Source organism: Notothenia rossii (genome assembly GCF_949606895.1).
Source record: "Notothenia rossii genome assembly, chromosome: 12".
Classification (NCBI taxonomy): domain Eukaryota; kingdom Metazoa; phylum Chordata; class Actinopteri; order Perciformes; family Nototheniidae; genus Notothenia; species Notothenia rossii.
The window spans coordinates 17,943,497-17,967,482 of NC_136911.1; the positions used below are offsets into that span (position 1 = coordinate 17,943,497).

The window sequence follows — 23,986 nt, forward strand, 5'->3', positions numbered from 1 at the left end:
CTCCTAAAGATGAAGCTCAAAATGTATGAGCCAAGCTACGATACGGTAGTTTTAGCGGCTAAACTTCCAATTAAAAGTTGCCAAGATCTTAACTTAATTAATAGTGACGCCTTCAAAAAGAGTGCTGCAGCTGTTGTTTTTTAAAGAAAAATAATACAAGCAATCACATAAGCAGGAGTTGACTTTAAACAGATCTTAAGTACTTGGCACGTCCATAAATGATGAAGGGATCCCAAGTGAGGATTATATTTCCTATATGACCTGGAGATACCTCAGTGTCACCCATGAAGATCAATAACAATATCAAGACTAGGGATGCACCGAATATTCGACCGCCGAAAATTATCGGCCGAAAATGTTTAAAAAGGCCCTTTCGGCTTTTCACCAAATGTCAGAGAACAGGGTTACGTTGGTAAGCTAACGTGTTGTTGTGATGACGTAATCAAAACGCGGCAACAAGCACGGCGCGCGACCATGCTCGCGGCTGGCTCACAGCCAACATGTCTGCCGCTTGGAGATATTTAAAAATATCAGAGAAAGAGGCGCGGATTGCGATTTGTAAAACGTGTTCAGCTGACATTTCTCGAGGGGGTGTAACTGCAAAGACTTTCACCACTTCGGGATTACTCCACCACTTGAAATCAAAACACCCGGACAAATATGCAGAGTAAGATCAAATTACAAGCACTGACAGCGAGAGACTGTTCAGCGCTGCCTCTCATGTGCTTGATGAGAAGAGGAACAGACTTATGGCTGATAAAGCAGAGAAGCTACTGTTCATTAAAAAGAAACTCCCACTTTTCCTTAATAAGTAGACAAGGCTGGCTTATCATAAGCTTATCTAGTTCTACATGTCTACTCTATACCCACTTTCCTGAACAATGTTCATTGTGAGTTATAATTCACCATCTCAGGTTATCATTAGGGGGAAATGACAGCAGCACAGTGTTCAATATATTGTACTTTCGGTATCTAAATGATACAATGTTGTTTACATTGCTCATGAGGACAGACCACCTTATTTGCAGATTCTTGAAATTGTAATTTAATTTGTAATTGATTGTGGATTTTGTATCCAGTTTTCACTTTATGTATCTTTATACAATGTTTACTACTTTGCTTATGAGGACAGACAGCCTTATTTACAGATTCTTGAAATTCAATTGTAATTTCATTTGTAAATAGTTACGTTCATGTGGATTTATCCAGTGTGCACATTTGTATGCATGCACTTATAGGTGCATTTGTTGTTGTTGAAGGCCTGGCTGTTACAGTCTTTATTTACACTATTTTGTTGTAGGCCTACTGACCTAGATGTTTATGCAGTTTTAAAGCACCTTGGCTTTGTTCTGAATGCACTTTGATGTAGTTATCCTACAGAGAAAAGAAAATGCACTTGACTTGGAATTAATGTACTGTATGCATTCAAAAGTGCTGAATAAATGTTTTATGGACCCATAATAGTGATTATTATTTAAGTTAAGTTTTGCCATAATCATTTATTTTTCCATAATCAGGCAGCTGAACAACATTGGTAAAAATGTTTTACATTATATATATATATATATATATATATATATATATATATATATATATTTCTATTAATCATTTTCGGCCTTTCGGCATTCGGTTTTCGGCCAACTGTTTCCTATTTTCGGTATCGGTTTCGGCCAAGAATTTCCCATTCGGTGCACCCCTAATCAAGACTATAGCAGATGCAGAATAGCATTTTGACGGCAACTCCCACTGTTGAGTAATCTCATGGCCAAAGCATGAAAGCTTTACTGCTTTGCTTCAACAGGATTAAGAAGTCATTTGTCACAAAGTTGGACTTGTCTTTTCCTCTTAATGATTGGTGGGATTTCAAGCATCGTTTTAAGAGTCTAGCTTGGAAAGAGTGCTTAGAATGTTCCTCTTGAGGCTCCATTGTTTAATTTGTTGTGCCAAAGGATTTTTTGCCAGTGGCTAAACCCAATACCAAAATGGTAGATTACAAGGGGACACAGAGAGAGCATATACGTTCTAAGCTATACTGTGCAGGTCAAAATGAACGTCTGTATGAATTTATCTCCGCCATGTTATGGCCTTGCATTAAATATGGTTTCCTCCAACTTTCAGAAAACAGATCATGCAAGCAACATTTTAAGTACAGCTTAAAACATTTTGTTCTGATTTGAAAAGGTAATAACAGATACCAGCAGTCTTAAGTTCCAAAAATGTGTAATGCCAGAGGGCTTTGCTTATCCAATAACCTGACATTGACAAGAAATCTTCAACAATTGGATGAGCCTTTATGCAGCTAACACAAAACTGCTGGTGAAGACTTTTTTCACAATACAAGAGGACCAAATGCAACAGAACCTGGTCTTTGTATAGAATCAGATAGGAAAGAAATTTTTTAAGGAAATAGTCAGTGGCTTGGATAAGGATATTCTAGAGGCCAAACGTTTACCAAAATGTTAGTTTGTATGTGGATAATTAACGAAAAGAGACCATAGAAGTTTGAAGCTGCAACACTGAGTTGACTACATAGAACTCTTGCTTAATGCAGCTTTTAAATTCTAGAGCTCCATGACACTGTACCAGACACACACACACACACACACACACACACACACACACACACACACACACACACACACACACACACACACACACACACACACACACACACACACACACACACACACACACACACACACACACACACACACACACACACACACACACACACACACACACACACACACACACACACACACACACACACACACACACACACACACACACACAACGGGAGCATTATGGGTGACAGGTAAAGTGAGGTCTGGACCGGGTAAAGGGGGCTGAGCGGTAAGCAGAGCGCATTCTTGTGTTTCATCCAAAGTCCATGTTGGGAAGCAGGGCTGACCGTTTCTCAGTGAGCGGAGCAACTTCTTCTCAGCCGGTGGTCTCTCAGACTACTGTCCATTTCATGTACCATAATGAATGCAGAGGAAATCTGCTCTTTGATTGCTTGCAGTTTGGTGCAAATGCAAACAGTTGTCAGATGGTGTGCAGTATATATATATACACTTAGAATAAACAATTCTAATCTAAGTCGATTTCAGAATTGAACTGTAAATCTTTTGTTGTTAATTCCCAAAAGCAGCCGTGATTTTCCCTTCCCTACAACTGACACACGCATCCACTTTAATAAACACACTTTTCTATCTCCTTGTTATTACTTATACCTCATTCACACCAACGCAACTCCGGTTCAAGGTCCGTGCTAGAGCTTTTCAGGTTCAGAACCGGTTCTTCGGTTTAGCTCCGGCTCTTTTCACACTGCCCAGAGTCCGACTGGCGCTGCATAATTGCGTCATTGTTTGCGTCATGACGTAACCTGCCCCTGCCCCCGCCTCGACGTAAGCGTGACGTATGTGGTGCTTTGCTCTGGCCGGACAATTTGTTGGTGCTTGAAACGAACCGGATTCCGGAGCTAAGAGGCTGCTCTGCGGCGGTGTGAACAGGAAAACCCGGTGCTTTTCAAGCTCCAGTTCCGAACCGGCCCTGAAACACCGTTGGTGTGAATGAGGTAAGAGTGGCCTCTAGTGGTAGACATGTCTGCTTTCCCTGGTTAGAAGGATCTTGTGAGTTAGCTTTCCGCTTCTGGTTGCCTTTTTGTTGGAGAGCCACAGGGGAGTAACCCCATCCTTTTGTTTGTGTCCTTTCAAATCTGTGAGTAATCTTAGATACATTTGAAAAGGTATGCAACTTGTTTGTATCACAGCATGTCAGTATTGTGTGGCATTTACTCAAGTCTTTTGTTATCTTTTGTACTATTTAATTACATACTGCTTCTATTAGCGTCAGCTCCTGTGTAGGTCACTTCGAACACTGGAATCTCTGAACATGTCTTGGAAAAACAGCAGGCTGACGCTACACTGGCCTTTAATGGCAGCGCTGCTGTAGGTCAGAGGTCAAAGGTCTCAGTGCGACTCCAACAGACCGAGGAAGACGAGCATTTAATGACTTCCTAATGACAACAGTGGAAGTGTAGCATCCAGCAGGAGAGGGGGGGGGGTCAGGACAGGATAAGCTTGAAGTGCTTTGTCCATGATGGTAAACTATTTTAAACCGTTTTATTTCTAAACATGAATGGGCTGACAATTTAGAATGTATTCGATGCATAGCGTGCATTTCATGTTACGTATAAGAAGAAGATGACCCTTTATTAATCCCCAGGGCGAAATGTAGTTTTTCTCAGTCTTACATTTAAACTTTTTCAAACCGGGCCACAAGATAACACAACACACACTACTGGAAATCTTTTCACTGAGTAATAAAGGAATTCAAGCTTTTCCTGCAGATATGAAGTTGTTTTGCCGTGAGTCTGGACCAAAGCTCTTGATTGTGCCCATATAAGCCGAAATGGACCGGACTTGGGTCACTGATAAGGGTCTTTTCTTTCTGTGTCCGTACAAGCTGGGACTTCAAGGCTGCAGAGAACCAAAGGCCAAATATCTCAGACGGTTAGGTCGGTGGAGCCAAGTATTACTCCTGTCTGTCTAACCATAAAACACACACACACACACACACACACACACACACACACACACACACACACACACACACACACACACACACACACACACACACACACACACACACGCGCACACACACACACACACACACACACACACACACACACACACACACACACACACACACACACACACACACACACACACACACACACACACACACACACTATATACATAGACAAACACACACTCGCTGCTCCTTTGAATTCTTATCTTCCATCTACATATGGGGCACCAACTTGGCAACCGAACACTATTACCTTTGTAGAGTGGAATATTTGCAGTTTTTTTTTCTAAATGTGTTTAAACTTAAAGCCCCTCTGGTCACTTTTAAGCACAACATCAGTTTTGGAGGTGAGTGTTTTTGCTAAAAAACTGCATTCTTCACTGCCTGTCGAAAAAGGATATCTGCATCAATATAAATCCACCATGTTCTAGCCCCCACATTGGGTATGTTTCCAAAAGCAGAGCCAAACACATATTGGTCTTATTAAACAAGAGCCAAAAACAAAAAGGCTATGAACAATCTAACGTTCACAAAAAGTGTCATGCCAAATTTGGGGTTTGCTTGTTGAAGAAAACCTCAAAATCTTCAACAGTTGGATGAGACTTTATGCAGCTCACAGAAAACTGCTGGGTAGGAATTCTTCACGATATTATAAATAACACGAGAGGACCAAATAGAACAGAACCACGTCTTTCTAGAGAGTATCGGAGAGGAAAGAGATTCCTAAGGAAACAAATGAGACGATGATGAGAGTCTGGGTATTTAAACTCACAGGTAGCATTCACATATCACCATTTGGATCTGTTAATATATATATATACACTGTAAGTGATGCCTAATATTGTTTTTGAAGCGAGTCTCCTTTAACCCGCCTTCAAGTTAATTAAAGCAGTTACAAGCTGTTGGTAAAAGCGGACGTCCACAGAGGTCAGAAGTCATGCGGCTTCGTGTAAACGGCACGTTGTTCGGCTAACCCCAAGCTGTGTTTAACCAGCTGTAGAAACTGCACTCTGACCAAAGTGTCAGAAGAATAATGGGCTGACTGAAAAAAATGGTTTTGGCAGCTTGCCGCCACCGTGTCCAGACTTCAACGCATAACTTCTGGAGGGAATTAAGTAGCAAGGCGTCTTTTGTGAAAAAGGTGGCGAGAAGATGAATTGGTGATTTATCAAGTGAAGTTGAATGAGCAATAGAGTGCAAGAGAAAAGAACAGAATGGGCAAAGGTGATAATGTGAGAAGGTCAGAAGCAAAAGAGGAATGTTTAAAGATTCGTTCACACTTTATCAACTGGGGCCTTTTCACATGGCTATGGATCATCATGGCTGCTCTCAGAGGAGAGAAAACATTGAAAAAAGCTGAGTCAGAACAAACCAGAAAAGCTCTCACCGCAGCAAATGTGCTAAGGTGCGAGTGAAAGATAAACATCTGCATCTGAACATCACCCTGTGACCTCTTCATCTTCATCCACATCAACTCCTCCAGCCATAGAGGAGTCCCTTAAGATCCCCTTTCCTTACTTTCCACAGATGAATGCCAAGGCTTTGCTGTCAGGTTTGGCATGTTTGTATTCATCAGGAGATACTTGTGTAGCTTATCCAAACTGTTCCTATAAAAGGAGGGGGGGGGGGGGGGGGGAGTGATACCATCTGCTTTAGCTCTGCAGTGGGAGTTATTCACAACAGTCACAGCAGAGGGCCCTCGGCCAGTTTATGCTTTCATTGAGTAAAGTGCGGACACTTTCACGGCGCCGGTTGACGGTCACTGTTTAAAGAGTCTGACCCAGATGAGAGTATGATAAATGACTTGAGATTATATAGTGCTCGTTCAAGTTCAAAATGATGTTTATACTGCAGAAATATATGCACTATTTTCATAGAGCATTCTTAAGAGAGATCTCTACCAAACTGAATATTTCAATTTGGTTATTGCTTCAATTTCAACAAAACTAGCACCCTTAAATGACTGAATGGTATATAGTGTGCTAGCCCATATATTGGTTAAACTTCTCCACAATAAAATGTTTTAAGGGTGCACAAAAAGTCCGTTTATGGCTACTTCACAAATATTTGCTGGTGGTAAACACAGGTGGGTTTTCCAGGAAAAAAACATCTTGGGGCCAAAGACCTACTTTGCATTTCAAGAACCAAGGGCAAACATTTCTTGGAGTAAATAAAGGAAAAGCTTCAAGCTGCTTCCCAGATGGAGCATTTAAGTCTGATAGTATACTGTTGCTTTTATGCTACTCGACTGCCAAGTGATCTCCTGAGGAGTACGGTGAAAAAAACCCTGTAGCAATTACTCCTTTCCCCCAAATGTACTGCCAGAATGGTGCGGATTACAACTGTAAAACGCAATGCTCCATCAAACCTCTGAGTAAATCATGGAAAAGTCCTCTTGCATACCAGCTGTCTTTACATGCATTAATTAGTTGTAGAATTAGGTCAAAATCAATGACCCTGATCCTTGACCCCGGTGTTGTACAGCAACTGGGAACACTCAGCAGCTGTTAGCATCAGAGTCAGGCCAAAGCCAGGTCAAGCTCGTTGGCTTGTCTTCTTCAACTTCAAATTCCTCTTGTCTCTTTTCAGTATCGTGGTCAAAACGAAGGCTTTTCTTAGGAATCCTCATATGGAAGAAGAATGACATTTATTGAATATGTCATTTACAGAGTTGCTGAATATTTCTTGCCAAAGCAGTTGGACATGGGGTGATTTTTTTCAGTCGTCTGGGGTTATGAGAAAGGATGCAAATGTAAAATCTGCAGGATTCAGACTGTGCTGAGTGTGTGAGTTGAACTTGGCCTGAATTTGACAAGCAAGGCGAAAGTAGAAGGAGAGAAAAGAGAAAGCACTTTGGGTGCAAATCAATAGAAACTAAGACTCAATTACAGAGATATGCACGAAAGAGAGGTGGTAAAATATTAACAACCCTTATTAAAGGCATTTAGAAACACTCGGCATGGGTAAACACTTCGATCTGCCAGCTTTTACTCACCTTGTAAAAGATTTTGAACGGATGACTAAACCACATGTTCATCTTTGCTTTAACTTCTACCACATTCAAATGTTAATTCGAAGAGGAGAAATAAAGGGTTTTGGTTTGTAAAACACACGTAAAAAATTAGCCAAGGTCTCTGCTCCATGTGCTGCGCCGCGTGATGGAAACACCAGCACTGGTTTTAACGTCAAGGTTAGTAGCTTCAAACATGATTGTATCTGCATTATTCAGACTGTTTCTCCACAGAGAACATCGTTAACGCGTGTATCAGAGACGCTCGGAGTTCTCTTCTCTTCACTTCGGCCGTTTGACCTTTTTACAGCAAATGTGAAACAAATGGAGTAAAAGCTATAATATTTGCAACACTTCATCGTGTTGGGTATAAAGTTCAGAGTGAGTGTCAGACTTGGAAAGAAGCCAGCAAGGTCTGCCTTTCCAGAGATGTCTCCACTTTATTTGATGTTGTAGAGAAAAGGCAGATGATAAGGCAGACTGGGATTCACCTCCTTTCTCATTCTAATGGCGAATTGTATTGAAATGTTTGACTACAGAACCAACAGCTTCGAGTGCTGAGGCCTATCAAGCAAGAAAGTCAATGCTAAATGACAGTATGGGTGCCATAGCAAAAGTATTGGACATTAAACTACAGTATCAGTATATATATATTACTTAGTAAAAAGCCAATACTAAAAAAAAGATGGCTATTGATGATGCATGCCCGTTTGTATTGGTTCCAACTCCGACAAACTGGTCTATAACTTCTACATGTGCACGAAATTAAACTGTAATTCTTCACCTTGGGAAACACCCTCAGCCTCTTTCTTCTCTGTGATGATAAATAGTGTTTCCCAAATGAGCAGCTTGATTTATTTCGATCGTTAAGGTAACCCAATCCAAAGGAAAATGTTACGATTCCACCTTAAAGCCCGTCTAAAGATTTAAGCCTGCAGGCGCATGTGTGTATGAGTGTGTGATTTGTTTCATGGGTGTAAAGCGTTCCAGATTTAGACGCTGGCCTCCGTCATCCTATGAGGAGGAGGTCGCACCTAGCTGTTAGCATCCGTAAAAAGCTCCAGTAAGTACCTGCTGGCAGCCTGACAGCCTCTTTGATGCTAAACATCTGACCTGCAGCTCATTTCCTCATCCGGGGGATAGAGAACAGCATGATCCCATTCCCTAAACATACAGATCTGATAATCAGGATGTCCTTAATCAATCTCTCTTGATTTGATTCATTATGACATCAGCTAGCGCTTTAGCTTTGGAGATGTTAGAGGACGCAGAGGTTTTGTTTGTTTTGTCGTTAACCATTTCTGCTTCAATTAAAACCGTTTGCAAAAACTCTTCCAAACTAGAGATGTCCCGATCCGATCACGTGATCGGGGATCGGAGCCGATCACGTGATTTTCAAAAGATCGGAATCGGGAGGAAAAAAATCGGGGATAGGAATTTTTTTGTTAGAAATACTTTTATTTAAATGTTGTATTCAATGTTAGAAAACAAAAATGACCATGTTCAAGTCTTAAAGACATCCTGAGGCCTTAGTTTTGGTTTCAAATTACAGAACATCATGTATGTGTTGCTTCTTTGGGGCTTGTTTTCATAGACCTGGTTGCTTATTTCTCTCAAATCTGGCCACAGAGTGGGCGCAGTGTCTAATTGTAGCAGTAAGCTAATGAGTACTGAAAGCTTTATTTTGTTTTGATCCAATGCTGCACAACTGAACTGATCCAATGCTGCTGTGAAAGAAAGAAGCTATATCCATGTTGGATAGAATATCTAATTTAAATAAAAAAATAACCTTAAGGGAAAACTTGAATGCTTTTTTTCTTTTTTTTGTCTTAATGCATTGCATAAAGATCGGATCGGGAAAAATCGGTATCGGCAAATTGTCAAAATCAAATGATCGGAATCGGATCGGGAGCAAAAAAAGGTGATCGGGACACCCCTATTCCAAACTAAATCGATTCCATCCCTTTTTCTTTTTACGGACAATGAAAAGGAGTGGCTAACGCAGTAAAAACCAAAACACCTGGGATATTTGGGGATGTCCTTAACGTTAAGAAATACTCAAGATGCTGAGAGTTCAGTTGAATTGAATGAACATTTTAGTTGCATACAATTCACATCTTCTTAACTTCTTCAGTTATAGTTGACGGTTGCTGCTCAACGAACATATAAGAAGCATGTTTCTGAAACCACAGTTTCCCATGATAAATGAGTGAAGACCTCGGTCATAATCCTGACAGAAAACATGTTCACTTCAGAGCTCCAGGGTTACAAGACAATCCAAGGCTGTAATAATAGTAATAACCGTATTACAGCCTGTCCCCCTCTTCATGTTCCAGACCATTACGTCTACATTGCATCATCTGTTGGAAACTTTACTGAAGGTCTTCAAGCCCTCAGCGGACTTCATATCAGAGCAGGGGTGAGCTGTTTTAAAAGCTTGCCATCAAAAACGTCTTCTGTGGGAGTGAGATCAACGCTGCTGAGTTTACCACTGAAGTACATGCAATGTCTGGTCAAATTAATAATACAGCCTGCTAGTTTTATGTGCAAACATTTGGCTGCATCCCGCATTTACAGTCAATCTTACAAATCTATAAACGATCCTATCTGTAAACCGCAAATCCCCAGCAACCACCGAGATAAAACTGCTTCCTCTCAGTAGCTCTTACTAATACAAAGTGTCTTGAATTGCTGCAATGATTACAGTCTCGAAATATATCAGCTTGAGTGTTAAGTATAAATGCTTCTGATTTAACATCTAAAATACTTGCAAAATCAGGCCTATTTAATATTGCCTTCACAATCAGTAGAAGGTTATTCATGTTTCAAAAGCGATTGTCCAGTGTGTGTTATTTGTGGAGAGGAAATTGAACCAGAGTTTATATTTCATATCTGCTGCCAGTGGAGAGTTATCAAATCCAGGGTTTCCTGCAGAACACAGAAAATCTCCTCAGGCAAAAACTAAATCTCATCAAATTGATGCTCTTCCTTTAGGCCGGGTTGCCAGGTTTGAATAAGCTGTGAAACTTTGCTGAGGAAGCCAGGGTTCAAATGCAATGAGACAAAACTGCAAGCTCGTTTAGAAGGTCGTTTGTAAGCACAGAGGCTTTGGAAAAGTGTGTATTTGTATCTAAATGTATCGTAGAGTAGACCATACATAAAAGGACTGCTTGAAAAACACAATGCAGCGCCAGAAGTCTTTTGGCAGGATTACATACATGCATCGATGGAAGAGGCCTTTGATATGTATTAGAGCATCAGATTATAATATATAGGGTGCCAAAAACGAAACTGCAAATCTGTTATGGATTAAAGAATAAAGCATATTGGAGTTGACTAGTTTACAACTGTCTCCCTACCAGAGAAAACCCTGCGCCCACCAGATAAACAATTCAATTCTACCAGCGTTTCATAGCAGTTCAATTCATGTGTCTGTTTGCCAGATACAAGCTTCTAACCACCATGATTTTCATTAAAACCACAGCCTACAGCTCGACTACACTGCCAAGTTTCAATCACGTTTTATTGGTACGACAGAACCACGAGGGAAGTTGTAGTTATTAGCAGATTTTGGGAAGGCAAATTACTTGAAACCAGGACCACTTATGGTAAATAAACAGCTACATTCTGCTGATTATGTCAGTTCCTAAAATGCCACTGTCCGATAAGAGTGACAATGACTCTGGGGTGCTGGAAATAAGCCGCTGCAACAGAGAGATAAACGCATTTTTTGGAAAGCATTGACTAAATAAGAACTAAGCTCTTGTATCATTGGGAGGTTAGAAACACATTGGTTTGTCTCTACACTTTGATAAAAGAGGCCATTAAAAAAGCACATACAGTAGGGTGGTCTTCGTCCATCTGACTCGATTTGGATGACTTCATCCTGATCCAAATGAATCTTAGTTTTGAGTCTAGTACATCTAAAAGCCTGACCAAAGTGTGCACATGAAGAGCAGCCCGGTAAAGTGCAATAAAAACATCAGTGCTGTTTGCAGAGGCTGAATAGGGGTTGAACGAACTCTCACATTTGAAAGCTTTTTGGAAAAAGGATCTGTTTTTCTTTCTACTCTTTTCAAAAGGGGCTGCTAAAAGCTTCAGGGTCTGATGGATGGACTGACGACAGCATTGTTCAACCAAGTACTAAAGAAGAAGTAGAAGAAGAAGAGCTCTTACTCACATGAAATAACATTTGAAGGACTTATTTAAAGGCATGATGAAAAAGCATGAAACAGGCACAGCTACTCAGATTTATACTTGCTCTGTTTACCCATTGTTTCAGAAAACAAAACCAGCCTGATACAATCTCTTCCACATTATTTGTCAATTTCAATATTAAGAAACCAAAGTCTGTGGGAATCAAACCAGAAAATAAACACATTTTTAAGATATATATATATAGATACAAACCTGGTTCTCATTTAAACAAATGTGAACAAATGTGAAACTTTCCATTTTTTAATAAAGTAAGGGTGCAACAAAACTGGACCAACATCTCTATCATCAACATATTACAGTCTGCAGTGAGAAGACACACCAATCTGAGATTTCTGTTTTAAATCACACTTTTGTTTACAAAGTGGGATATAATCAAAATCACATCTTTGGCCACTTTTGCTCATTAGAGTCTTTCAGATTCATCTCGGGCTGAGGTCCAACTTTGACAGTGATGAAAAAGAGCGGGGAAATGAAAAACACCCAAAACACTTCCTCTCATAAACATTGAAGCTGAAGGATGGATATTTAGGATCCCTTCGGGAAACCATGTGTCCATTTTAAAGAGTCTTTTTATTCCAAACATTGGACAAGTATAATTGAGACCTCAACAGCTCAGGACACGTCATCACGTCAGAACTCATCCCTATTCCAACACATATTAACCAGAGCCATATTAAACTCATCCATCGACTCAATCCACCGATTCAGAGTTTAACAAAGTTAGGAAACCGTCACTAGATTGTTCACTTCATTTACGAGACAAACAGTTGAGCTTATTTTTGCAGCCTTCTTGAATCCATGTAATAAGCTTGCAAACTAACGTCAAATCTATGTTTGAATGCAATGTGTTGCTGCAAAATCCCAAATTGCTGTAATTTTCTGCAGAAATTTGTACGAAAAATGTTACGAAAAAATTCAACAAATGATAACCCTCCACATTGCCAGGAAGAGTGTGTACTTCGAATTAGATGCCCCACCACAAAATATTTTTCATGTTTGCACCTCTATTTGTAAAAGTCTTACAGAATTAAAGATATAAATACAACTTTTAAAAAAGCAGCGTGGTAATCTGCAGTATCAGTAACACAGTCTTATGTAATGTTTTCTAAAGTATATAAACGACAGCGAGACAGGTCATTACTGACACAATAAGATCAGATCAACAGCAGATACATCAATTCAGGCAATGACACATGAAGAAGGGTAACGAAAAATACGGTTATCAAACAGAGAATGGTAAAATGCAGATGTTTGTTGATATTGACTGAGACCATGGTGGGATTTTCAGGAAGTGGGTTGACAGTGTGTTCAAAAACAACGCAGCTGCAGACCAGCTGAGCGCACACACAAACAGGGACACACACACAAACAGGGACACACACACACAAACGCCACAAAAACCACAAACAACACCAACACTAATCCCACCTCCCACTGGGAATCAATCTACAGGTGCTTTTCCGGGAATCTTTCTGTCACTTTTGGTACTGCTCTACCCCTTTATACACTTAAAGATGCAAAATATAAAGGGTACATAAAAAGATAATAGCAACCATGTTTTTTCTTACATGCCATTTCCTGTATTTCAGGTTGTATGGAAACAAGAAATAAAGGTAACTTCAAAAGTGAGTCTGTGGTGCAACGTTTGCACACGACACTGTCTTTGAAGTATGTTCTTTTGTTTTGCCGATGACCAGAAGTCATCAATCAGATGGACACGGGACAAAACCAGAGCCTTTTACGGGGTCAAGGTTGGGGAAACACTTCCTTATCTTTGACACTAACTTCCTGGTTAGATGCAACACACTGATCAAACAACCAGAGGTCAATAATAGTGGGCAAAGGTAGTAGAGTGAAAATGTAAGCTTTCATTAGAGGAGCGCTATCCCATGGCAACACAAACTATGTGCAACTCCTTTATATTAATTATACGATGAACACTCTTTTTGAAATGCATTAACATTAGAGTGCCACACACAGCGGCCCTGCACTCCACCACCTCATTATAAAGTCAGATGCTGAGTTGCTGTATGACGGGGTATGTCTTCTCTCTCTGTGGTCTCCCGAACAGACACCTGCTTGTTTCTAACCCGTCTTCCCGACCTGACGGACACTTTCCAGACTGTTCAAAACTCCATGTTTTCACCCATCGAGCTTCTGTGGTGCAGAACCCAGGAAACCGGGCCACTCCCAGAAAAACAAACACACTAATTCATTCCACTTTAAATTACAGTAAATTGATGCACTTGTAATCCCATCTGACGACAACTTGGCGGTATCACCCAAAGGAACGCAGGAAAGTTCATATGTTATATCATTTTATCCAGTCAAATGTCCTCATAGTACACAGGATGCACTGTGCCATGCCCTTTACAGCTGTAACCATGTTTATGTGCTGTAATGTTCCAACACTCAGCCACAGAGAGGAATTTTCTTTTCATCCTGCGTCACACTCTCTCAAAACATCAACGGGCACAGTGTATGATAGGCCATTAAACAGCTTTATATGAGAAACTGGTAGCCCTGCTCAGTGGGTGTTCAGGGGATAGAACGTGTTTCAATTACACTTTTTCTTGCTGGTCTGGGGAATGTATTACAACTATTTGCCATTCTTAAAAAACGAGCCTGCTCCTCGAAGATTTGCTGTGTAAATGCACCAATTACAACATCTGCAGCAGAGTTGACCTACGGCCTGTGTGGTTGCTTAACGTGGTTAAAAAAAAACGTGTTGGAAGAATTAAGACATGGGGTTTGTTCCCTTCAGTTCTGTATTTACTGCATGAGCACTTGACAATTAAAAAAGAAGATGGGGGGGGATCTTTAAAAGCATCAAGCCCATTATTTTATAATCAGTCCATGTATGAAAGGCAACACAAAAGAAGAAAAACCGAAATGACAGATAAACAAACCCATGCAGATACATAATCATATAAAGATGTCTCCGCTAGCTACTGTAATGAATGGTGGAGGAGTCCTGGTCAACCAACTTTGGTATTTGGGTGGCATATAACACATTCAGTGTTGTTGGCTACAGTAAACGGTAATAAATATCCATGACAAATCCCCTCGGTAGCTCTCTGTATTTACAGGAAACATAGAATCATATAGCCCTCTGCTAGACGTTCCATGGAAACACAGCATAGCTCAAAACAGCAGCAGAAAGGAGGCAGAGTGCTCTTCCTTCAAACATTATTTTGAAGGCCATGGAAAGAGAAAAGTCATCCACATCAAACGTGGCGTTCAGGACATTCAGGGAAAAGCTCTTTGATGGCCAACGCTTTGATTTCAATGAGGGGTGACTGATGTCAGGATAAGGTCAAAGTAATTGACGTTTAGATAAGATATGTTATTTCAAGAGATGTTGATGATGCAGGAATTCTCTTTTTGGAAAAACTATGGTGAATCTTTTCTGTCATCTATTCATAAATTATTACAAATCCACTTAATGTTTTGCTAAAATAGAATAGACAGCAATAAGGGTACAAAGGACGGAGGTCAAAGTGACATTTGGCGTCACACAGAAACTCTTCCCCGCCCTGTGCATCCTACACTTTGTACTTCCTGTTTTTGTTTTCTGGTGTCAGGCTTTGAAGAAACGTATTAATCTCCTCCAACTCTGTGTCCAGGACTCAAAATAGTGGCTTGTTTTGTTCAGGGTAAATTTAGCAATTCCTGTTTACCCTCCAGGATAACGCACATGTTTTTATTTTAGGGTTTGTTTTAGATTATCTGCAGATATAAAACATTGAGACCCAGAAACTCTAGAGCAGCGTTTAAAGTGTTCAGTGAGCGGACTCACTGATCAAAGCTGACAGCAATATTTTAGTGCTTTTACATTGTAACGCAAATCAAGTTCCACAACATTATGTCTCACTAAGAAGAAGTCACAAACAACAACAAACTGCATTAATTATAAGTGAAAGAAATGAATCAGGAGCCAAAGAGAACAGATGTTAAATTGGACGATATTTATAAGTTAGTGGAAGTAAACAGGAACAGTCTGGGATGCAGATATTATATAACACAAACAACCTGCAGCACATCTGGAATCAGTTTAGACTTGCTGACAAATAAAACAGCGCCATGACGAGCTAGTGTTACTCTACCAAGAAGCAACAAACAAGTTTATATACAGTTAAAGACAAACTAATATAAAGCAGAAAAAGAAGATCATTTATAAATCTGTTAACATTTTCTGCCAATCATGGTTTTGAATGTTTCAGGTTTAAAATGGCCCTAATCCAAAGACATCAGGGCTTTCACTTTGGACATCTTTTAGTTCGCTTTTCCGTTAAAAAAGGAAGGTTTTACGCTTAACTAAGATCCTGGCTTTTCTACCCTGATTCAAATTGTCAAGAGAGACTGTTCTTTATTTTGTAAAAGGAAAGTCTGAGCCCCCAAACATGCTAAACCATTCATCTTGCTTTCTCTATGCTTCAACTCATTGTCAGGGCATATATAAAAAAAGTAATATGCTAAAAATCTAACCTAAATCCTAAGGGATATCGTGACGTCACGGAAATGTTGTATATTGTTTTAGTTAAAGCTATATAGTCAGTTAGGGAATTTTGAACTAGCCCATCTGTTCATTCACCTTCAATATGTACCCACATTATTCTTGAGCCAAACACAGGAAATGTTCGATCACTGCACGTGATAAAAGCATCAGCTTAATAGTCAAAAATGAGAACATAGATTTTGTGTTATGGCATTCTATCCTACAGTTCACTTTTCATGTGAGCATCTGCTAAGCGTCTTGGATTTACACATTATTTAAACCATTACATCATAATACAGCCCCCTTGCACATTGACATGCAGAGTATAAATCATACAGTCAATGGTATAAACACATCTGCATGGGCAGAGAAACATCTGGCCACTTTCAGTCCAATGTTAAGCGAGTTATCATGATGTCCTTTGGTTGTTTTTAAATTGGTGACAGCTTTGGTGCTCAGTGTTGTGACTGTTTCCTGCTGAGTATCATGTGTGCCAAGCAAAAATAAAAAAATCGTTCCTACAATGGGTATAAGGTGACTCACTAGTGCGTTACATCATGCGCTGGATGGAAACAAACCGGACATTAGTTTATAGGAAAACGCCACACACTTTAAAAGTCTCCAATGTTTCTTGCTCATTCGTGAAATCATTGTTGGAGAATCTTATCAAAATGTAACTTTTAATCAAAACCTTACATGCTGTCCCGATGACCTACATCCAACTAAAGCCAAGCCAGTCTGGTTAAGTCAGGAATTGAGGACAAATGAAAGGTTTTACATAGGGATGTCCCGATCACCTTTTTTTGCTCCCGATCCGATTCCGATCATTTGATTTTGACAATTTGCCGATACCGATTTTTCCCGATCCGATCTTTATGCAATGCATTAAGAGAAAAAAAAGAAAAAAAGCATTCAAGTTGTCGCTTAAGGTTATTTTTTTATTTAAATTGGATATTCTATCCAACATGGATATAGCTTCTTTCTTTCACAGCAGCATTGGATCAGTTCAGTTGTGCAGCATTGGATCAAAACAAAATAAAGCTTTCAGTACTCGTTAGCTTACTGCTACAATTAGACACTGCGCCCTGCCCACTCTGTTGCCAGATTTGAGAGAAATAATCAACCAGGTCTATGAAAACAAGCCCCAAAGAAGCAACACATACATGATGTTCTGTCATTTGAAACCAAAACTAAGGCCTCAGGATGACTTTAAGACTTGAACATGGTCATTTTTGTTTTGTAACATTGAATACAAAATTTAAAAATAAATAAATAAATAAATAATCCCGATCCCCGATTTTTTTCTCTTGATTCCGATCTTTTGAAAATCACGTGATCGGCTCCGATCCCCAATCACGTGATCGGATCGGGACATCTCTAATTTTACACATTACTTCTTATACTCAGGGTCATCTTTATTCTGCTGACAATCTGAAAGAAGAGCTGGAGTGTTAAGCTGCCTACATCAGATGGATTTTGGGTTAAAAAGAAAACAAAGATATCGGTGTAGAAAGCCAAGTTTCATGAAGAGCTCCTGACCATCTCAACATTCCTATTGTGTTTTACTGTCTCGTTCTTTCTTTCTGTCAACTGTCATCTATGCTTATGTCAAATTCTTCCCATATTGACCTGTGCTTCATTTCTTAGTTGATTTAGAACTAATATTGAAGGAAACGTTGTGGAAGTTAAACGATGATCCTGCTTGCAAGTCGAGAAGGAAAAAAGCAGAGAAACTTGAGGTGGGGGAGGGGAAGTTATAAAAAGAGCAAACGCACTCAGTTGACCTTCCCTGAACAAACAACTGAGAAAACAGGAAAAATAATGAGTCCTTTGAAGGTACACCAGATTTGGTTTTCCAGTAACATACTCCCCGAGTCATTTTTATTATCGATTTCAATTTGGAAGTCAATTTTCAATGATCCATCTTGAATCCCTTTTAAGTCAAAGTTCACCCTTTTTACTGTGTGATTACTTGTCTAGCAACACCCTTCATTCTCTGCAGTGATCTCCAAGGACATCATCACAATCGTCTTCCTCATTCTCCTCGTCATCATGATTATCCTCCCAATCACCACATTCTCTGAGACTCACATCAGCCGCCACATCATCACACTCATTATCCCTAATAGCCCGCTGTGTCCCGCTGTCCCATCAACATCATTAAAACCATTATCATTTGTGAATAATTACCATGTGTACAGCAGATGTGCGTCTTTGTTTGGTGTGTGTGGTATACAGTATACGTGTGTATACATGTGTGTGCACAGTTAGCATGTCAGGCTAAAGAGGTTTTATTGAATTCTGCTTTCAACATGCTGCTCGTTAGCAAAAATTCAAAGCAGCTACTACCCAGAGTATGCTTTTATGATTCTTCCGTAATATTAGTTAATGAAAAACAAAAGCGAAGATTATGATGCCTTCACAGCACAAGAGGGTTATAAGTTATAAGTTGTTGTTTTTTAACATCTACTGAAATATATTCAACTGTAAACTCTTATTCTTGATTAATTTACTTACTTTTTATGTATTGTTCTGGTTTACTTAGCCCTTATTTACAGATCTATTGATACGTATATCCACCACTCATTCTGCCTATGTATACTTTCTTTCTCTCATTATCATTCACACAATTAAATAAGGTAATCCACTTACCGTATATGTTAAGGTGTTTATATACAACCAAGCATAAAGGCAGCTTTGGACTTTAAACAAAACATCTGTATTTTGTTTTGGCAGCTCTTAGTTCTGATGCAGTACACACACACACACACACACACACACACACACACACACACACACACACACACACACACACACACACACACACACACACACACACACACACACACACACACACACACACACACACACACACACACACACACACACACACACACACACACACACACACACACACACACACACACACACACAGCTGGAAGTGGCTGAATACGCTATTTCCCACAAAGGGAAAGGATTATATCCGCTATATTTCAACAATTGTGCACAGAAATGTGAATGTTGCCACGGCGACAGCTCTGTTTTCAAGAATATTTACAGCTGGAAATATTTGTCCCTGGTGCTCTCTTACTCTCTCTCTCTTTGGCAAGTAACCCAGCATGCATGCAAACACACACTCTTTTTCCCCTCCTCTTGAAAAAGTGAATCATTCATGGCAGAGGATTATGAACATGGCAAAAGCACAAGCAGCCTCTGCAGGATCAACAGTGGAGAAAACTGGACCGTAAAATCACCCTTAAAAACATTTCTTCAGTCAGACTACATGAACTGAGCTCCACCTCCTCACACACATCCATCATCAAGTTGTGCTGTTCTGCAAGCATTTACTTCTTCAACCACTTTTGAGTAAAAAAAATCATTCCTAAAAGATCATATTTCCCTCGGTATCATAATTGCGGACAGGGTTTTATAGCTAAGCGGTTTCACATTCTGAGCCAAAGTAGTGTTTAATTCAAGATGTCAGACTCTCACAATTAAGCTCCACGGGGCCACATTAGCTAAAGAGACCCCGCAATTATTCCACCGGGCCCACACAATGCTGCTTTTGTGACATGGAGCTCCTTGTGGTGATCAGGTCAAGATATACACACATACACACACACCCACACACATACTGTATACATACACACACAGACACACACACACATACAGTAGAGTTGCAAATGCCAAACTGGATTCCAGCACACTGACGAAAGCAGTGATGCATATTAGACTTGTCTGAAGGCCAGCATGAAAACTAATGAAAATGACGCTATGACTTAATTGTCATGAACTTCTTCTCAGACAAGCACTTTCCAACACACTCAGTAGCATGACATCAATCTTTACTAACTTAATTGTGCGGTGCTACCGATTGCCTTGTCTGTCAGCGTGCACGTTGTGAGGTTTTGTCTGTTTCCAATTGCAATGGAAAAGAGAAGTTCATTTTTGCTCTAATTGGGACCATGTTGAAGAATCCTGATTGATCCATTCATCATGGAGAAAAATCTAGATTTAAGCTGTGCAAACAGACTGCAAAGCTCCGCGGGGACTCTGAGAAACACATCAGTCAAAATATAATTGAAAACATCATAGAGCACAGAGGCCGGCAGGTATCTTTCTCATGGGTTTTAAAAGGTCATCAAGATCATCTAAAAACAATGGCTCCCAACAATTTGAAAAGTTTGGGGGTTGCCATGTTTCAGTGTTATACTCCCAGTATAAACAGAGACTTTGGACCTAGACCAATCCGACATTAAGCATCCCATGGGATCAACTGATCTTATCAAACGGGGGTTTAATGCATCTATACCCTCAAAATACAGACTTAAAACCCCTTAAGACTTTCCCATGGTCTGGAGTGTGTTGCCACTTTACTTAAACATCCAAATGTTATTGTTTCAATATCACACCATAGGGACTAAATGTGTCTCTACGTTCTGCTACTAAATAATGAGTAAATAGAGTACTTGGTTTGCCTTTCTCAATCAATCGTAAACAAGAACCACCCTACTTAAACATTCCTCTAAATACATTGAAAAGTAACTGAACATTCATTGAGTTACGATCCTCCTGTAAAAGCGCACCAGTCTTGCCGTAATGAAAGCATCTTTCTCAAAATATCATCCTGTGCAACACATTTAGTTTCCAGGAGCAGAGCGAAACACTTTCACCATTCATTCATATTCGGCAGTCAAACTCCTGAGCCAGCAGAAAGTTCTCCAACAGCAGAAGAAGAAACACATGATCCAGCAATAAGAGACAAACGCAGAGAGCACATACCTTCCAACAGCTGAGCGGAGGAGCGATGGCTGCAGAACCGGAGCACTAGCAGAAATATTCCAAAGAACCAGGGAGGAATGCTGTAAAGAAAAAACAAAAAAAAGAGTTAGGAAACTGACTTAAAACTACTTTTTGATTTGGAACAAAGTGCCTTTCATTTACCGTGAAGCCATCTTCAGTGACGGTAAGCTTAGATCCAAACTAAAGTTGTCCTGTTCATGTGTAAGAGAGAGAGATGGAGCTCACTCTGCCTGCCCCACTCACTCACTCCAAACTAAAAGCCTCACACTCTCCTCCTCCTCTCTCTCTCTTTCTGGTTCACAGTCAAACAAAGGCAGCTTCAGTGATTCGGACTCAAGGGGCCCTCGCAAAACTGAAATCCGACTCCGCGTGTCTCTCTGTGGACCACCGCTTTTCTAATCCAGCCCTCCCCTCAGAAATCACAACTCCAAATACAAATTAACACACTCCGGTGAAGTCCTCCTCCTCATTGGTGTGGTTTCTCTCACTGTCGCGCTTTAAAAACACTTTTCTTGTGTGGCCTTGACGGGAGGAGGTGTTTCAGAGGCTGCAGCATCAAGACCAAATCTTAGAGACATCATTCGATCAAAGCAAATATTCAAACAATTAAAAACAAAAGCTTATCACTGGCATTAGAGGAATGTGTTGTTATTCATCACAGCCCAAGCCACAAAAAACTGCTTGATGTCAATTCCAAATGTTACGTTGAATGCATTAAAGCATTTCTGGACAATGATACTGCTTTTTAAAAACATTGTATTTTCAATTGGTTTCTTTTGGAGTAATCTTGAGGAATTCTATACCATGTCCTGAATTATTTCACTGGGAGGCCACAGTGAGGTTAATAAACTGTTTGTATATATATACGATACGATATATTATACGAGACAAATGTCGCCTGTTAAGAAACAGTTTGCCACAAACCCCGAACGTCTTTACTCTCAAAACGTGGGAGGTGATCAGTCCGACGCAACAAAAGAACAACATCATCAACACAGTATGTAATCCTGAGAATACCAAACGTCTGCACTTTTCAGCTGCTCTCTCAAAAAGAAACAGAATTGCCACACAAATACATTTCATGAATAAGAAAGTAGACCCCACAATGGTAATACGCTTTCCATGAACCAAGAGAATAGATTGAGCAGAAAATGTCCAGGTGTATTTAAGTCGAGGTGAGTAATCGTCTATCGTTTTTCTCGGCTGGCGATGATACCATCAGTGATTCATCTGCCTCGATGTCTGGACTCAAAAGCAAGATGACATGTCTGCCAACAAACAAGGACAAACATCCATGAGTCTAGCTGCAGGAGCCAGTATGGTGAGGGGAAGTTTGATAGAGATGTGTTCAGACCTTGTTTCTGACAGCTCAGAGAGATAACAGCCATCACGGCGTGTTAGTGAGTGATGTCAGTGATGTCAGTGATAAGCCATCCTCACTGCACTGACCTTACTTCACTGACCAGTGCTGTCGTCAGGCAACACTCCTCGTAAATCTGTTGCAACTGTGCCAAATCTTTAGCTACCGAGCATTCTTCATAAAACGTCAATTCATCAACAACTTTCTACCATCATTTCAAATGTAAGCTGGGATGTAAAGGAGAAACCTTGAGTGAATTGGTGACTGACCGGGCCTCTTTTTGTGTACCCTAAACAAGGATTTCTTGGTATTGAAATACTGACCTCCATTACCCATAAGGGGTAAAAAACTCATTTCTCGGGAAGGATATTCATTACACAAAAAGTTGTCTTTCTTTTGGTCAAGTGATTCAGAGTATACCACCTATAATATCATTTTGGTGTTGGTATTACTATAGGGGCTGTTACACCAACACTAAGATGTGTTTTCAACAATCAGTCACTATAAGCCTAATTTGAGGCCTTCATCACCAGGTGTTCTCATTGCTTCACAGGTGTCAGGCTTAGTCACAGTTTCTGAGTCACAGCAAGTGATGGAGTTCTGTTTTGATAAAAACAAGCAACTCACACATAAGAGTCTGTGTTTATCTTTCAGTCTTCATTTATACTTGAAAAGACAGCTGTTTGTTTGAGGTGCATTTCGTTGAATGCAAACAGATAGCACTTTGCTGTACTTTCATTTGCAGCACTGTCTTTGATGGTTGTTGTAGTGTTTTTGCCATGTACGGTCAAACACTGACATCATTCAGCTAACATTTTTCTTTAGCTTGAACTTCATTGAGTATTTTAGTGGTGCAAATCTAAATACAGTACACATGCAACATGGAACGAAAACTTCAGTTCCTTTTTTTGAAGTCCAGTTCTGTGACATCTCAAAAGAGCTCAAAGTGGATTTCCCAGTCCAATCTAGTTAGATATAACAACTGAAACGATGTACTGAACAATGTTGGAAACATTTTTTATTTTTTTTTTGTTTACTAAAAAACAATCTAAAAAGTATTGTTGGTTGCCTAGTATACTCTGACCGTTGCCCCCTTAACACCCACACCCAGACTACTTTAGCGATCTCACCTAAAGTCTGTATATTTGGTTGTAAACAAAGTGGAAAGCTCCCTCCTGTGAGGAGGGAAACAAGGAGACAAAGAGCAACAGTTTCTATGCAAAGAAAACAGTAACACAGAGGAGAGGGGGGGTTGGTGAGTGACTTCAGCCTGTGGGTGGCTGCAGATTAGAGAGGGGGGTCCAAGTCCGAGGTCTTTCTGCTATGAGTCAGAAAGATACCGGGCAGTCATCGCTCTTCAGCTGACTTTGTGAGAAAGCAGGCTGATCTGCCCCAGCTGACATCAAAACGCACCAATGAACAAAAAGAAAAACACATGTGTTGCCAGTGAAGGGCTCGGCGTCTGAGAGGAGGGATTTTCCATGTTGTTACGCTAAGCCAGTGG

The 23,986-nt window shown here is 40.2% G+C and overlaps 1 protein-coding gene across 1 annotated transcript in view; it reads right to left on the reverse strand.

Moving 5' to 3' along the window:
- LOC307026458 (uncharacterized protein) overlaps positions 1-21,531 on the reverse strand; it is a 50,489-nt gene extending 28,958 nt beyond the window's left edge. The window contains 2 exon segments of the mRNA XM_079661847.1: positions 21,102-21,181; positions 21,264-21,531. Coding sequence (XP_079517973.1) covers positions 21,102-21,181; positions 21,264-21,274 — 91 coding nt within the window. The 5' untranslated portion in view covers positions 21,275-21,531.
- Positions 21,532-23,986: the final 2,455 nt, after the last annotated feature.